This window comes from Herpailurus yagouaroundi, unplaced genomic scaffold, assembly GCF_014898765.1.
Source record: "Herpailurus yagouaroundi ecotype Mexico unplaced genomic scaffold, PumYag 163, whole genome shotgun sequence".
Classification (NCBI taxonomy): domain Eukaryota; kingdom Metazoa; phylum Chordata; class Mammalia; order Carnivora; family Felidae; genus Herpailurus; species Herpailurus yagouaroundi.
In genome coordinates this window covers 282,036-299,278 of record NW_024412404.1, presented here as the reverse complement: position 1 = coordinate 299,278, position 17,243 = coordinate 282,036, and the positions used below count along the sequence as shown (strand labels likewise).

General features: G+C 38.1%; 1 protein-coding gene across 1 annotated transcript in view; it reads right to left on the bottom strand.

Moving 5' to 3' along the window:
- Positions 1-12,225, bottom strand: part of UBE2D1 (ubiquitin conjugating enzyme E2 D1) — a 34,931-nt gene extending 22,706 nt beyond the window's left edge. The window contains exon 1 of the mRNA XM_040485067.1: positions 11,976-12,225. Within this exon, the coding sequence (XP_040341001.1) occupies positions 11,976-11,999 (24 nt within the window). The 5' untranslated portion in view covers positions 12,000-12,225. The remainder of the gene's footprint in view (positions 1-11,975) is intronic.
- Between the last annotated feature and the right edge of the window lie 5,018 nt (positions 12,226-17,243).

Genomic DNA, 17,243 nt, shown 5'->3' with positions numbered 1-17,243 from the left:
GAAAGAAAGAAAGAAAGAAAGAAAGAAAGAAAGAAAGAAAGAAAGAAAGAAAGAAAGAAAGGAAGGAAGGAAGGAAGGAAGGAAGGAAGAAAGAGGAAAGGAGGGAGGAAGGAAGGAAGAAAAAAAGAGAAGAGAAAAGGAAAGGAAAGGAAAAGACAAGACAAGACTATCCAAACAGCCAATACATATATGAGAAGGGGCTTGGCTTCATTAGGCATCAACGAAAAATGTAATTAAAACCAAAATGTGATGATGCCACCACAAACCCAGCAGAATAGTTAAAGTGAAAAAGCCAGAAAAAATTTAAGTGTTGGCAAAGATGGTAGGCAACTGGAACTCTCATGCTGCTGGTGAATGAGGCAAAGTTTGACATTAACTACCAAAGGTAAACACAGGAATACTTAATGACCCAGCAAGTTTACTGTCAGGTATATACCTAACAGAAATATGTAGAAATCTTCTAATGTTAACAGATGTCTATCAAACAATGAGACTAGTTATGAATCCATATATGAAAAGAAATTCATTATAGTCAACAGACTATGTGGTGTGTGTGTGTGTGTGTGTGTGTGTGTGTGTGTGTGTGTGTGTCTAATGTATGGGTGTATCTTCCAATTTCATTTCCAGTGACTTTTAAAATCTAAAATTGAAATACATAGTTGATCCAATTTCCTTCTTCTCCTATGAGACAAAGTAAGCTTAAAACAAACTAACCTTATACCTAAACACAGATCAGGCAATAAATACCATCAAACTGGTGAAAGATGCTCCAGACAAAAGTAATCTTTCAGTGAAGCAATTTTCTATTCCAATGTGATAAACATTCAAATAAAAAAACTAATTAGGGTATCTAAATTTAAAGATAAAAATATAAGATATTGTATATGAAAGGCAGATTTTGACTGGAACTATAGAAGCATTATACGTCCACAAAAATGTGTACTTAATGGATTTATATAGCCTTACATGGCTAAGCACCTCTATTCCAGTTCAGATTTCTATAACCAAGTAGACACAAAGGAAAGTACTAAGAGGTCTGAAACTGAATTTTAAATTGACACAGATGGCATGTTTATAACACCCCCACAATATGCTGAGTGTTCTCCATAAAACCAACCTAGACACAGTCCCTGCCTCTAGGGAATTTAAAAATCTAAAAGTAGATGAGGTAGCCTAATTCAAAGAAAGTAAACAAATAAAAGGAAACAAAGAAGGGAATCTAAGAGAAGAGAGGCTTGCATTAATCTCTCAGTTCCCAGAAGGCTAACAGTCCAACCTGAACAGTGGAGAATGAAAGCTAACAAGTCAGAGCTGCCTTATTTATTTACCATCAAACTTAATATGACACTATGCAGTAAATATTCTCTAAAAAATTATGCTGACCAGACTGAAAAAGCTTGGTTGTTCTCTAGCTTCAATGTTCAGAAGGTCTAAATCTCTGTAATAGATACAATATATACCCCACTGGATGTGTGTAAAGGACATTAATGCACAGCTTGTTCATAGGGACTGATTTACAGTCCAAAATCTAAATTACTGAACCCAAAGCATATGAAAACATTATTTCATAAACCCTGGCTCAACAGGCAATTAATTCATGTGACACAACTATCTTTACCTGAAAACTCCTAAAACAAGACAGTGATTCTTACCACATTGTATTTTTGATGTTGTCTCTAAAGGGATATATGAGCTATATTTGATTTGTCTGTAAATAAACATTTCACAGGCTTACAGTTCAGACTCTGGTCTCCTTATCCAGCTGACTAGAGCTATTTCAATAGAGATATCAAACAATTGTCAGAAAGGTCTCCATATACAGAACCTCCTTAAACTCTTGAATTAAAGGACAGCTTTATTATTAACCATGCAGATTTTTCCTGGAAGACTTCAAAACGCTGATGGCATCCAATTGATTAAGTCATAGGAACTACTCATTTCAACACAATGGTCCTAGCTGCTTCACTGTCTCTGGATCAGATATCTCTGGTAAAGGCTATTTATTAAAAAAAATCAGTCAATCAATCAATAATAATAATGCAGCCAAATTCCGCACAAAAAAAGATGAAGAAAGCAGTTATGCTACTGACTTTGTTACATCAAAATAGTATTTATTGAACCAGAGTTATAAAGAGCATAATTTGGAATAAATGTTTGAGGTCAAGATTAGGGACATCATCTACCCAATATCTCAGATCTGCAACCACCTTTTCCCAGTGATTTCTACAGCAGTCATAATGACTTTCAATTTCCCACAATATTATCTTGCCTGTAGTTTAAAACATAGCTTCCTCTTAAAGAGAAGACTCCCAGTCACCTCCTTTACATATATTTCCATCACAGGAATTACATAAATAAAAATGCATCTCAGATAAATCTAAGATATCCCAGTAAAAACTGTATTTCAGTCTTCTTTATGAAGTATTATGATAAAAATATACTTTTTCCAGTAATCCAAACTCTAAACTTTAGAATCACCATCTGATTCCTTCATCATATCCCACCCCACTCTCCCATCCCTCATATTAATCAGTACAAGTTGTTCAGATTCTCCTTCAGTCCAAATCCCTCCCACTGAAAGGGTCCCAGAATATAAAAAACTGAGGTCCAATGGACAAAAAAAGTCTGAGAAGAGCAAGATGAGACATTTCAGCATAAGAAGCCAAAGGTTCAAATCAGGGAGACACTATTAAAGTATCTGAGAACAAATTGGGTAGTAGGGGTCTGAAGAGACTGCCTTGACCACCGAGCTTTAGAGATCTGATCTGAAAGGCCAAGTAGGCATGGGTGGGTCAGACCAACTCAAAAAGGCCAGGGTTTCTCATATAACCCTCTTTCCAAATGTCTTCTGCCACCATCCTAGCTCAGACCCTCTTTGGATCTCACTTAAACAAGTGTAGTGGGTTAACTGACTTGTCCTATTTCTCTACCAAGACACTGTAGTTAAAATCATCTTCTCAAAGTACCAAGTTGAACCCTTTCAATATTTTTCATTAGCTTTAACATAAAATTTATAAATCCTTAAAATGGCTTATTACCAGGCCTTCTAGCATCTGACTCCTCTCTGCAACCATTTTCCCCCAATGCTCTCCATACCAATCATAACTTTAAAGTCCCCCAAATGCTATTTTGTCCCTTGTTTCCTTTTAGATAGAAGACTCCTAAGCACCTCCCCACCACACACACACTCATTCACTTTACCTACTTTCCTTTTACCTTTAAAGTCTCATCTTAAACACATTTTCTTAGGGTTTTGCTTGAACACTTCAAAGGGTCTCTGCTATATTCCCAGAGAACTCTATACTATGACATTCATCAGATTTGTAATTATAAATGGTAAACAATCCTATGTTCTATGAGGGCAAGAATGGATACCTAAGAATATGATTAAGAATGGTACTTCCTTACTCAAAAAACTTCAATGGCTTCCCAAACTTTCCCAAATTTGAAGCATTAAGTACACATTTCTCATGATGAGTCTTCAAGGCCCTCCACTGTATGAACTTGTATGTCTACTATTCCCCAATGCTTCCCAAAGGCAGGATTATCTGTTCCTTCCTAAACAAGACAAGTACTTTCTGGTGCTTTCATTTCTGTACCTTCCTTTATGAACCTCATCTTCAAAAATGCTACCCATTCTTCCAAACCTATATCTAATTCCATCTGCATAATATTTTTCCTGATCTTCCCTAAATAAATTTGGTCTCTCCCACCTTCAACTCTCTTTCTGTTCAAATACGTTACATTTTCCTTATTGTACTTTCATAAGTCTACCTAATAATTATGCTATCTTTCTCACTATTAATAGTTTTAAATTTCTTAGGTTCATGCTAGCTATACATCACTTTTCCATGTATCTCCTTATTTCATTTTGTATATGCCTTATATACAGAAGGTGCTCCATAAATGCATTAAGTAGAATCCAAAAAAATCTACTACATGGAAGGTAGCTGTATAAGGCAGTTTTCTAAATATGTGGATAAAACGATCTCTATACTTTAAAGATACCTGTGAAACAGATGGAAGCTAAATGGAATTAGAAAAGCTTGTTATGATACTGGTACAAAAACAGAAATATATCTTATTTGCATCACAAATAACTGCTTTTTAATCAAAGAGTAAGACATCTTAAAAGACTCATTATAAATCAGAAAGGACCACAGAAATGATCTAGTTCAATGCATCATTTCTAGATAAAGAAAATAAAGACTATGAGTATCTTGGCCAAGGTCATAAAGCCAAAGTTAGAACAAAGGCTCAGACCATCTGATTTCCACTCCAGCACTCTCCCCACCCTGAAACAATACTCACCTCAAGGCTACAGTAACTACAGCCCATTATTCTCAATCAATATTGGAGCCAACAATACTCTGGTACTTGAACTAAGGCCATTTGTACAGTTTCAGCCATACTCAAGAAACACAAAAGTGTGACAAGTGAGGAAATGAAAAGGGATTCTTTTTATCTTTTCCCAGGAACTCTAATTTTACAAAAGGTTATAGAAATGAACACTACTCCATAAGCTTTGAGGAGTGTTTTTGTTTAAAGATACTCTGAGAGGCAAGAAAAACATGATAAAAAATTACAGACAACTTTTCAAAATGCATAATACAATTCTAACACATAATGTAACATGCAACATAGAGCATTTTCAATGCTACATTATCAAAAGTTACTATTTACTTCATAGTAACCAAGAAAGGTGCTTCAGGAAAAAAAGAAAGAAAAAAATGAAAGAATAAAAGCTAGCAGCCTATTTCTTAAAAACTACTTAAAAGACCAAGATATCTTTCAATATTTGCCAAATATTTATTATGTATCACTTCTTACAGTTCTATCCCAAATAACTGTTATACAGCAGGTACTTAATAAGTATTTGCATAATAAATCAATTAATCAGTATCACTCAGCACTATTCTTGAATACTGTGGTTATATATCACAAATGCTACAACTTTTAGTAGAAAACAATGAGCATTGGCGGTTTGTAGCAAATAGAATGGTTTCCAAGGCTACAGTACTTTATACTGTATATGTGAATATATATATACATATATATGTATATGTGTTTCTATGTGTATGTATGTCCATTTGCTCTCTCTCTATATACACACATACGAATGTGTGGCATATATTTCTGATAATATTAATTTTACCTAAGGATCTTATGCTATTGAACAATCATTTTCATACTTTTCTTACAGCAATTCATAACAAGAAAAATATGATACATATAGTACAACCTAGCACACATACACACAGGCACAGGGCACAGGCACAAATATATAATTAAAAAAAAAAGTTTCATGAAACACTACCACTCTTACTATACCTAAAGCATTAATATTCCATTTTCTATTCCATTTTTTAAAATGATGTTTATGACCCACTAAATTGGTTTCATCACTCCTGTTCTGGAAGCTCATAAAAGTGCAAGAAGACATCGGGAAGGTTTGGCATTCATTCCTTAGAAATAAGCTAGGCTCTACAGACACCAACCAGAAACTGGCAAAATGAAGTCTGGAATTCATTAAATATTTTCATTCAAAAGCTATGTTGGGCATCTGAAGGGCATCACTATTATGGAAGGATAAAGTACAGACCATACACTGGGCCATAAAACAAATCCCAAATATTGAAAAGGAGTCAAATAACAATTTCCTTGTTCATAACGGAATTAACTCAGAATCAATAACAGAAAGCTATCTGGGGGCGCCTGGGTGGCTCAGTAGGTTAAGGGTCTGACTTCAGCTCAGGTCAGGTCCTGGCAGTTCGTCATTCTGAGCCCCACCTTGGGCTCTGCTGTCAGAGGGAAGCCCACTTCAGATCCTCTGTCCCTGTCTCTGTCTGCCCCTCCCATGCAGGCTCTGTTTCTCTCAATAATAAACATTAAAAAAAAAAAAAAAAAAAAAGACCGAAAAGAGAAGAAAACTATCTGTAAAATCACAAGTATTGGGAGAATAAATAATATACTTCTAAATAACTCAAGGGTTGAAGAATCAAATGGGAAATTAGGAAATATTTTTAACTAAATGAAAATACAACACATCAAAATTTAGGGGAAGCAAAAACACAGGCCAGAATTTTACTGGTTTAGAGAAGAACAATGAGCACAGGCCATCAGGTCTTTTTGGTTCCCTCTAAACAAAATCCAGACTCCCCTCACATAAGGAGGTAGTCATTTGCACTGAGAATCCTCAGATTGTTTGCACTACTAAGTAAGTTTAAAGAGAAGGAAGCAACACACCAACCTTATCCCTGTTGGAAAGGTTTTCATAAATCCGAAAGGATACTAGGCATCTAATAAGCAATGTGGTACACTGAAGGGAAAGAGCCACAAAACAAAACAAAACAAAACACAGAATAATATGAATAGAGAGCAGTGGAGGAAACATCCAGAAACACGATGGGTAGCACTAAACTAAGCTTCAGGATGGTAGCTTCCTCCCCATACAAAGGACAACTCCAGAACATAGTAGCCTCTAATACTGTGTAATGTGTTTAACAGAACCTTCAAATTCATCCCAGAACCAATTAAATGCAGAAAAAGTTCAGCTTTTCAGAGGCCATCCTGACCAAGAGTGGCTAGAAATAGAACCTGTTTTGCCTTCAGACAGATGTTCTGAGGTAGCCTGAGGATCCCTCCAATTCCCTGAAAATCTGGATTGTATATTCTAGCATCTTTTATTCCAGCATCACAAGGTTAAGAGGAGACAGGACAAGTATCTCAATACCTGTTTTTAATTAATGTAATATCAGTTCACCCACTGTTAAAAAGAAGGTGGGAAGACAGGAGAGCTAATACGTCATAGACAACCATTAATTCAGTTTGATGGAAAGTATCAGGCTTATTATTTTGATTAGTAGCACTCATTAAATATGCTTTCTATGTGTATTTCAGGGAACTAAAGCATGTAAGGATGCTACTCTGCTTCAGTGGGGGCAATCCCACATCCTGCTAACTTGGTTTTTATAATATGTGTTTGGCTTCCTAAAATAGGCATAAACAGCTTCATTTAGATCTATGCTATTTATTTCCACAGAGAAGGACCTCAGAACTCTTTACCTATAATAGGTTATCTTGTTTTTTTTGCACTTTTGTTGTGATTAAGAAAGAAAAATACATGATACCCAGGGTAAAAGGAAGATTGAGCTTAATTGCAAAGATTTAGAAGCCAAAAAAACTGACATTGTGGCTTTTTAGAAAAAGAACACTTTCTTCCTTTCATCTCAAGGAAAACCACTTCATCTACCAAGAAGCATACATACTGTGTTCTTCCTTTCTAAAATTTTTGTTAAAATTATATCCTTTTTTTTTAACGTTTATTTATTTTTGAGAGACACAGACAGAACATGAGTGGGGGAGGGGCAGAGAGAGGGAGACAGAATCCAAAGCAGGCTCCAGGTTCTGAGCTTCTAGCTCAGACCCTGACGTGGAGTTCAAACCCACGAACTGTGAGATCATGACCTGAGCCAAAGTGGATGCTTAACAGATTGAGCCACCCTGGTGCCCCAAAGTTGTATCCTTCTTTACTGAAAGAATCTGGAGTCCTAGACCTAATCTTGTAATCTGCAAGTCTTCCTAACATATTTGTGTCATCTGAACAGTCGGCTGCTACTCAAAGCCACTAGAGGGACTAAACAGCTGTATCAGTTCATAAATAGTTTTCTCAAATGAAAACTTCACAATGAAATGATACTTTGACAGAATATTTATAAATTCCAAACAATTATTCTAAATCCCTTTGGAGGAGAAAAATTTTAAGTGATAGAACAAGAATAAACAAAGTTATATTACTCATTTACCATGTTAAATGATTCAGCATATGTTACTTGAGACCAGAGATTTAAAATGCACAACACAGTGTGATGCATCAGTGAAAATGATTAAATATGCCAAAGTTTAAATACCACTTTACATATGTATAGAATAGTCCAGTTTGCAAATCATGACCATAAACTCACTTGACTCTATATGTCTATCAATTTAAATACAATAGATATAAGTCCATTTGGATAAGAAAAGCCATGTACTAAAATGGTTAATAGCATGGAATCTGAAGCCAACTGCCTGGTTTTGAACCCTAGCACTGCCACTTATTAGATATGTGATTCTCAATACATTACTCAACTTTCTGTGCCTCTGCTGCATCATCTGCAAAACAGGGATAATAATTATTTCAACTTCTTGGATTCACTAATGGTTAAATCAATTAATATATGTCAAACACTTAGAACAGCATCTATCACAGAGTAATCATTATATATTACATGCTGGTTGTACTTCGCTACAGTATCATTATATGGATTGGGAAACAGACTAGTAAGTCACAGAGCGAGAAATAAAAAAACAGATCTTCTTCTCTTTGATGCTCTATCCACAAAGGGTTTGGTTGTTTTTTTAAGTATCCTAAGCTCTTCCAGACTGATATAAAGAGTATATTGTGGAATTGTAGAAATAAAAAAATTCAGCAGCTCAAAACATTTATAAAGTTGTATTTTAATCTTCTTACATAAGAAGTTTAAGTCAAATTACTATTAAAAAAGCAAATATTCCATTTTGAGGATAGAACTATACACTAAGGAGTAGTTATCTGTGTTGCTATATTTGCAAAACAAAACTTCTTTGTTTCACTTTTCAAAAGACCAAAAAAGCAATAATATCATATCATGATAGTATGATGATCATAACTTCAATTTATCAAATAAAAAAAATCTAGAAAAAAATATACTAAGATGATAATAATGACTATATTAGGATCTCCTGTTTTTCTTCTGGTTTTCAAAACATGCAGTATTATGACATAACATTCATAATTTTAAAAGTGATTTCCAACAAAAGCTTATCAAGGATTAAACATAGTATTGATAAGAGAAACACTTAGAAATAATTCTAGAAAATAATAGATGCCCAGCTAAAAAACTATCCTCTTTTTTCAAATATATCTTAGGTATCTTTCCTCAGACTTCGTCCAAACTTTCTCCCTTTAGTGATTTAGGTGACTGTGATAACATCTACTGTATCAAAAAATAGGGCATGGGTGTGTAAATTTATGAGCTGAAATGCAAACTGGCACTGGATGTCTAAATAAGAGTATTAAGTCATTTAGCATACTTTACTATAAAAATATATTTTAAGCATTGATATCTACATGCTTCGTATATACATACAATTTTAATTCAACCATCTTTAATCTTTTCACATGAGGTAAAGAAATGTGAAGTCATGACTTTTTCAACATTCTCAAGTCACTTCTTCAGAGATTAACTTAAACAAAGCATTCCTTCACTCCTGGCCTCAGGTTCCTTCTCTGAATAATAATCCTCAACCTTCTTTCCACCCCAGCCTATCTAAGGGATTCAACATCTTTCCATTTACAACAGTGGGGACAGTCTGAAAACGTCCCACAGTTATTTCTAATACGCTACCCTAGAAGCAGTTCCAAAGCTATTCTGAAGCTGCCCCTACCCTCCATTCAACTCCAAAATGCAGAGTTCTCAGTAGTTCTACACAACTTTAAGGTCTGCCACTTTAGGAAAGGAAAATCACAACCCAATGACCTGGAAGGTATTGGATAGTGTTATTTTCATACACTTACAGAGAAAGGCCAAAAGTTAATATTCATCTTCTTTGGTTGGAACATGCCAAGATTCAAATATAAATTTATATACTGATGATATAAAAAAAAAGGCTTTGTTACTGTTCATAAGGCAAACAGCACACCTTACCTGGAACTGGTTTCTAATCAAGGTGTGAAAAGTAAGAAAAGTGGGAAATCAGGGGCACCTGGGTGGCGCAGTCGGTTAAGCGTCCGACTTCAGCCAGGTCACGATCTCGCGGTCCGTGAGTTCGAGCCCCGCGTCAGGCTCTGGGCTGATGGCTCAGAGCCTGGAGCCTGTTTCCGATTCTGTGTCTCCCTCTCTCTCTGCCCCTCCCCCGTTCATGCTCTGTCTCTCTCTGTCACAAAAATAAATAAACGTTGAAAAAAAAATTTTTTTTTAAGTGGGAAATCAAACAAAATAACACCCCTTAAAGTTTGAGGGAATGGAACATGTGACTAGTGGAAAGGGAGATTTGTGCAAGTCAACTTTTCTGATAACAAAAAAGGAAAGCCAAAGACTGATACCTAGAGATGCAACATTATGTGATCCCCAATTTTTTCTCCAAAATATCAATTTGTTACAGGCCTAACATCAATTTTATGTGATTTTATTTTTTACCAGGCAACTGTTATAAATTAAAAATATGATTTGGGTGTATTCCATATTCTAAATATAAGCCAAATACATTGGTTCAGCATGGTGACTGACAACTGCCCAGTATTCACAAATAGTGTCCATTTTCTTTGTCTACTTGCTGTGGACAAATTCTACATTATTTAAAAGCAATGGTATATGCAAAGTCTTATGAAGAATTGTCACAAGTAGGAAAGGAGGAAATGGAATTTAAAACTTCCTTGGAACATGTGTGTTGTTTAATTCAAATGTAAGCCAGTATTACATCATCATTTGTAAGTATACAAGGCATGGCAAAGATGCTGATTAGGGCTTCAAAACTAGGATAATTTTGAATGTATAATTGCATTATCTTCAAATCAGAAAACATTAATCAATAGATGTGGAGTGTTAGCTTTTATAGTGAAAGTTAATTAGTTAGTTTTAATGATGTTAGTTTTATAGTGAAAGACCCTCAAATGGCACGCGCACACACACAAACACAGTATTTTACAGATTCAGTGTTTGAACAACAAAAAAGTCTGGACCTGAAAGTTGCTGTCCTCTGTACTAGAAGATGACAGCACAATGTATATATATCTCTATCACTTCATGCCTGAAAAACCTAATAAAAATTTTCTGTAGCACTGATTTCTTCTAAAATTATTTACAAGGCATGCTGTCTGTTGTTGGCTTAACTTGCTGAAACATTCCCCATTTAAGATATAAATTCTCAGTGTTCTCCACATAAACTATAGCTATAAAACCTTTTTAAAACTTGTGTCAGTGAACAGACCAATAACCCAACAAAAAATAAAATTGAACAGAAAAAAAATGCCCCAACCCCAATTTTGTGGGATGTCCACATCTGAAACAGTAGCAATAAATACAGTATTATGCAAGAGAAGATAATTCCTTACACAGAGTTGGAATGGATAAATATTTGTCGAATGAACATACACATTTCTTCTTCATTCTATACTCATGTGTCAAAGCATCAAACAACTTAAACTGTGGCAGTTTCTTTGGGTTTCGAACTTTACATGTAAGTTTATCATAACGGGTAAAAAACCTGTTTGGCTTGACTCACGATGAATCACAGCCAGGAGGTCATCTTGTTGTGTATCAGCAACTATGTTTTCACTACAGCTATGTGACCTGAAGTGGCAGCAGAAGAGGTACCAAAATAGAAGAGGCAAAGAGGCTTCTCCTGGCTTCTGGGCCCCAAATGGGCTTTTCCAGCCCGTTCGGGGATCTGAGCAGGAGCCAACCGCAGAGGAGAAAAAGAACAAACCCACAGTACCGAGGAGAAAGGCTGCAGGCCCACCACACCTTCCTTGCCCTCTCCCGGAGCCCGGGGAAGCAAGAACATAAGAGAACGCGCTTAAGAAACAGCGTGGAGGAAACAGCATGACAGGGGCCAAAACTAGACCGGTATAGGGCAAAATCCAGTCGTGACCGTGAAGCACAGATTTCGGGAAGGTCTGAAGCCCGAGAAGGATCTCCACCCTAGGGCTCCCGGCTCAGCTCCTGCGCGAGCCCGCAGCGGGGCCCCCGCCTCCAAACACCTCCGGCCACCGGGGACCTGCTCCCACCTCACCTATCCAGTGCCCTCTGGCCGGGCCGACATCTCTGGCCGGATCCCCGCCCACCCTCCCATCTCGTGCCCTCTCAGCGCGTCTTTCGGGACCATCGCCCGGGTGAGTGTGGACAGGGAGCCGAAGCGCACCCCGCCGCTCCAGGCCTGGCCTCCGCACTCACTTTCTGAATCCTCTTCAGCGCCATGGGTCAGGGAGGGCGGCAGGGACACCGGCCGGTTGGGGGCGGCTGCAGGGTTCGGGGACGTAGGGTCGTCGTGGGCTCTGTTCGCTCTCCGCTCGGCTGGATCAACCCCGCAGGTCCCCGGCTCGCTGCTCGCCAACTCGCTCCGGCAGCCGGTGCCTGCTCCGAGTGCGCCCGAGCGCGAGTGTGCGCGAGTGTGCGGGAGGGGACGCCGGCGAGACTCTTTTGTTTCCGCTTCTGCTTCTGGGAAGGAGCCTGCGCCCTCCCCGCTCGCGCCCCGCCCAGCCTGGCACACTGGGAAGTGTAGTTCCAGCCGTGTCCCGGGCCGCCGGCCGCTGGCGAGGTCGTTACTGCTGACTTCAACCTAGGTTAAGAACTTCGCGGTCATGAGTTGGTCTTTGCAATTTGATTTTGATCAAGTTACTGAACCTGAAGTACCGAATCTGTAAAAGAGGGATAACAAATTAGGAATTTGTAAGCTTACAGGGGTTTCCAATATGTGCTGCAGCTGATCCTTTATTTTTACTTTTGTAGATTTCACTTTCAACCGTATAAACTGCCCAAATTTCTCACACATGCACAGACCTACCAATTATGACTCCTTTCTTACCTCCTTAGTTCCTATTTCAAAAGGCGCCCACTCTATCCTGCTCTATCCACTGCTAATCCCTCATGCCTGCTCCTCCTTGGAACTCCAAATTCTGAGGTATGCCATCACTATTGGCTCCTAACCTTGTTGTCATACTCAATACGGTCTACTGACACTCCTCACTCCTTCAATTCTTATGAACTTGTGTGCTCATTAAAACCTGGCTTATACTGGGGCGCCTGGTGGCTAAATCAGTTAAGCGTCTGACTTCCAGCTCAGGTCATGATCTCAGGTTTGTGAGGATTTGTGAGTTGGAGCCCCTGGTCCGGCTCTGTGCAGACAGCTTAGAGCCTGGAGCCTACTTCAGATTCTGTGTCTCCCCTTCTCTCTGCCCCTCCCATGCTCATGCTCAGTCTCTGTTTCTCAATAATAAATAAACATTAAAAAAATTTTTTTTAACTTGGCTTCTACTTTCAGCACCAGCAGAATTGGTTTTCACCAAGGTCACACTTGAGCTTCTAATTACCAGATCCAATTCACTCCTCATCCTTCCTGATGTTTTTGAACCATTTGACGCCTGAACACCCTTTTGCTTTTCAAAGTACTCACCCACACCCATAGCACCATGGTGGGTCTTTCCCTGTTCTTTGGCTAGCTCCTCTTCTCAAGAGCTGGAGTGCCCCAGAATTCCAAGTCTTGATCTCATCATTAATATCTTCCTAGAAGATAGACCTCCTGAACTCCCATAAACTGGGAGGCACCCCAGGGTTGATGGAGGGGCATGGGCTTTGTAGACTGATCACTCTGACCCCTACCCATTGCATGACAGTGGCTAAGCCACTTTAAACTCTTTAAACCTCAGTTCCCTCCTCTGTCAATACATCCTTGGATGTATCAAAATTAATTGGTATTGATATATATAATGTGCCAGTACCTAATATGTTGGAAGTTTTCTATAAAAATTACTTCCCTTCGGGGAGCACCTGGGTGGCTCATTTGGTGAAGCGTGGGGCTCTTGATTTTGGCTCAGGTCATGATTTCATGGTTTGTGAGGTCGAGCCCCACATCTATGCTGTCAGCATAGAGCCTTCTTAGAATTTTCTCTCTCCCTCTCTCTCTCTCTCTTGCTTTCTCAAAATAAACTTAAAAACCTTACTTTGCAATACAAAGCAATCTGTACATTTAATGCAATCCCTATCAAAATTCAAACGGCATTTTTTTTTCAGAGATCTAGAACAAACAATCCTAAAATTTATATGAAACCAACAAAAAAACTTGAATAGCCAAAGCAAACTTAAAAAAGAAAAGCAGGGGCGCCTGGGTGGCGCAGTCGGTTAAGCGTCCGACTTCAGCCAGGTCACGATCTCGCGGTCCGTGAGTTCGAGCCCCGCTCAGGCTCTGGGCTGATGGCTCAGAGCCTGGAGCCTGTTTCCGATTCTGTGTCTCCCTCTCTCTCTGCCCCTCCCCCGTTCATGCTCTGTCTCTCTCTGTCCCAAAAATAAATAAACGTTGAAAAAAAAATTAAAAAAAAAAAAAGAAAAGCAAAGCTGGAGGCAGCACAATTCTGGGCTTCAAGTTGTATTACTTGAAGCTATAGTAGTCAAAACAGTATGGTACTGGTACAAAAAAAGACACAGGTCAATACTACAGAATAGAAAATCCAGAAATAAACCACAGTTATATGGTCAATTAATCTTTGACAAAGCAGGAAAGAATATCCAATGGGAAAATGACAGTCTCTTCACCAAATGGTATTGGGAAAACTGGATAGCAACATGCAAAAGAATGAAACTGGACCACTTTGTTACACTATACACAAAAATAAATTCAAAATGGATGAAAGACCTAAATGTGAGACATGAAGCCCTAAAAGTCCTAGAACACAGGCAGTAACCTCTTTGACATTGGCTGTAGTAACTTTTTTCTAGTTATGTCCCCTGAAGCAAGGGAAACAAAAGCAAAAATAAACCATTGAGACTATATCAAAATAAAAAGTTTCTGCACAGCAAAGGAAACAATCACCAAAATTAAAAGGCAACATACAGAATGGGAGAAGGCATTTGCAAATGACATATTCGATAAAAACTTAGTATCCAAATATATAGAGAAGTTATAAAACTCAACACACACACAAATAATCCAATTAAAAGTGAGCCGAAGACATGAACAGACATTTCTCCAAAGAAGACATCCAGATGGCCAACAGTACATGAAAGATGCTCAACATCACTCATCATTAGGGAAATGCAAATCCAAACTATAATGAGGCATCAACTTATACCTGTCAGGATGGCTAAAATCAAAAATACAAGAAACAACAAAGAAACAAGAAACAACAGATGTTGGTAAGGATACAGAGAAAGGGGAACCCTTTTGCACTGCAAACTGGTGCAGCCACTGTGGAAAACAGTATGGAGGTTCCTCAAAAAGTTAAAAATAGAACTACCTTATGATCTATTAATTGCACTACTGGGTATTTTTGCCCAAAGAATACAAGAACACTAATTCAAAGGGATACATGCACCCCTATGTTTATAGCAGCATTATTTACAATAGCCAAGACATGGAAGCAGCCCACATATCCATTAATTGACGAATGGATAAAGAAGAGGTGATTACACACACACACACACACACACACACACACACACACACACACACAGTGGAATATTATTCAGCCATAAAAAAGAATGAAATGTTGCCATTTGCAATGACATGGATGGAGCGAGAGAGTATAATGCTAAAATAAGTCAGTCAGAGAAAATGAATACCATATAATTCCACTCATGTAGAATTTAAGAAACAAAACAAATAAGCAAAGGGAAAAATAAGACAGAGAGAGAGGGAAAAAAATCAAGAAACAGACTCTTAATTATAGAGAACAAATTGATAGTTACCAGAGGGGAGGTGTGTAGGGGGATGGGTTAAATAGGTGATGGGGATTAAGGTGTGCACCTGTCATCATGAACATATGGTGATATATGGAAGTATTGATTCACTATATTGTACATCTGAAACTAAGATAACATTGTATGTTAACTAACTAGAATTAAAATAAAAACTAATAGAAAAAAATTACTTCCTTGATTTTATCTATATGATGATGATCTCTTTCCAGCCCAAACTATCACTCCAGTTTCAGTCTTATATTTCTAAAAGCCTATTTGATATGTCCACCTTTCTTCCCTGTGGCCAGGGATCAGACTCTTTTACTACAAGGTAAGAGTGGTGGAAAGCTTTTCAGGAAGCCCAAAACAATAGCTACCATAGCATTCTAAAGGCTTACAAAGAGCAAAGAACAGAATTCTACTCATGTAACTTAAAGGAAAATGTCCAAGGGAATAGGCTAGTGGAAAAATGATAGAAATAATTTATGGGACTTTAAAGTTAATTTGGAATTCCTCCATTAACCTCGCCCCCCCCCCCAAAAAAAACCTAAGACAGGTATGGAGGCTGAGTACTCTTACTTTCCCTTTCCTGGGGTCTCCATTCTCTCTGCACATTGGCCCATTCTCCTTTTTTCAGCTCCTTCTTAGCTTCTATTATACTTGGCTTGGGTTTGCACTTTTTGACACTCATTTTTGACACTCTTCCAAAAACTGCTCCTGCTGCTAAATGGTCAAGTACCTTTTAGTACTCCCTATTTCATTGCCCCAAAAGGAAGAATGTCAATGATACAAATCACCTTGTTACTCTAGGCTATGAATTGTCAGCTAGTGAACAACGTATGGGTTGACCTACCCCTGGTCCAATCAGGTGTGTAGAGTTTGAAATATTTTTGGACAAAGAGACTTCTGAAACACACCAGCAAGATCTCATCCTGAAGAGAGATATATTTGGGCTATTTTGATGTACCATTTTTGTGCTTTAGAAAGTGGGATCCTACCCCCATATTACTCTTCCTTTTTATAGGAAAAGTATGGTAGTGTCCTTGTAAATAAGGGAGAAACAATCTGGAATTGGTCACCAGTTACTTTGGGAAGTTGCTCTCCCAAGCTGATAGCATTTGGGTACCATGTCAGAAGTGAGGCTATGTTTAGATGCTACCACTATGGAGAAGCACTAGTTGCAGGTAGCTCATTGCAAGGAAACCCAGAGAAAACCTTTAGGGTCATTCAGTGTACAGTCCTGATCATCATTTGACAGATAACTAAAATACACACTCAAGCAGGGGATATGCTCAGAGCAATTTCATTCAAAAGGCATTGAGAGTCCAGGACATTGGCATCAATTTCTTCCTATTCCAGGATATCCTACATACTACTAAAAGACACATTAATCATATCATTCCATTGCTTTAAAACCTCTATAGGTTTGTGTTATGGAAGCCCAATGCTTCAGCTTACTCCAAAATGCCCACTGCAATTTGTCCTTGAACCCCTCCTTTCCATCTTCCATAGCTTACACTCTATAGTCAATGTCATGTGCCTTTGCACAATGCATTCTGTCTGCATAGAATGACCTCCCACCATTCACCTGAAAAACTGCTACACAACCTTCAAGATCCATTTCAAATGATACATGCTTTATGAGATCCTTTTCTACCTCTATTCACTGAGGTGGTTTTATTAATATTTATATTATTCTTTTAATTCCAGACGCAACATATTTGCAATTTAGGGATATCATTTATCTTATTCATGACTGATTATCTCAGT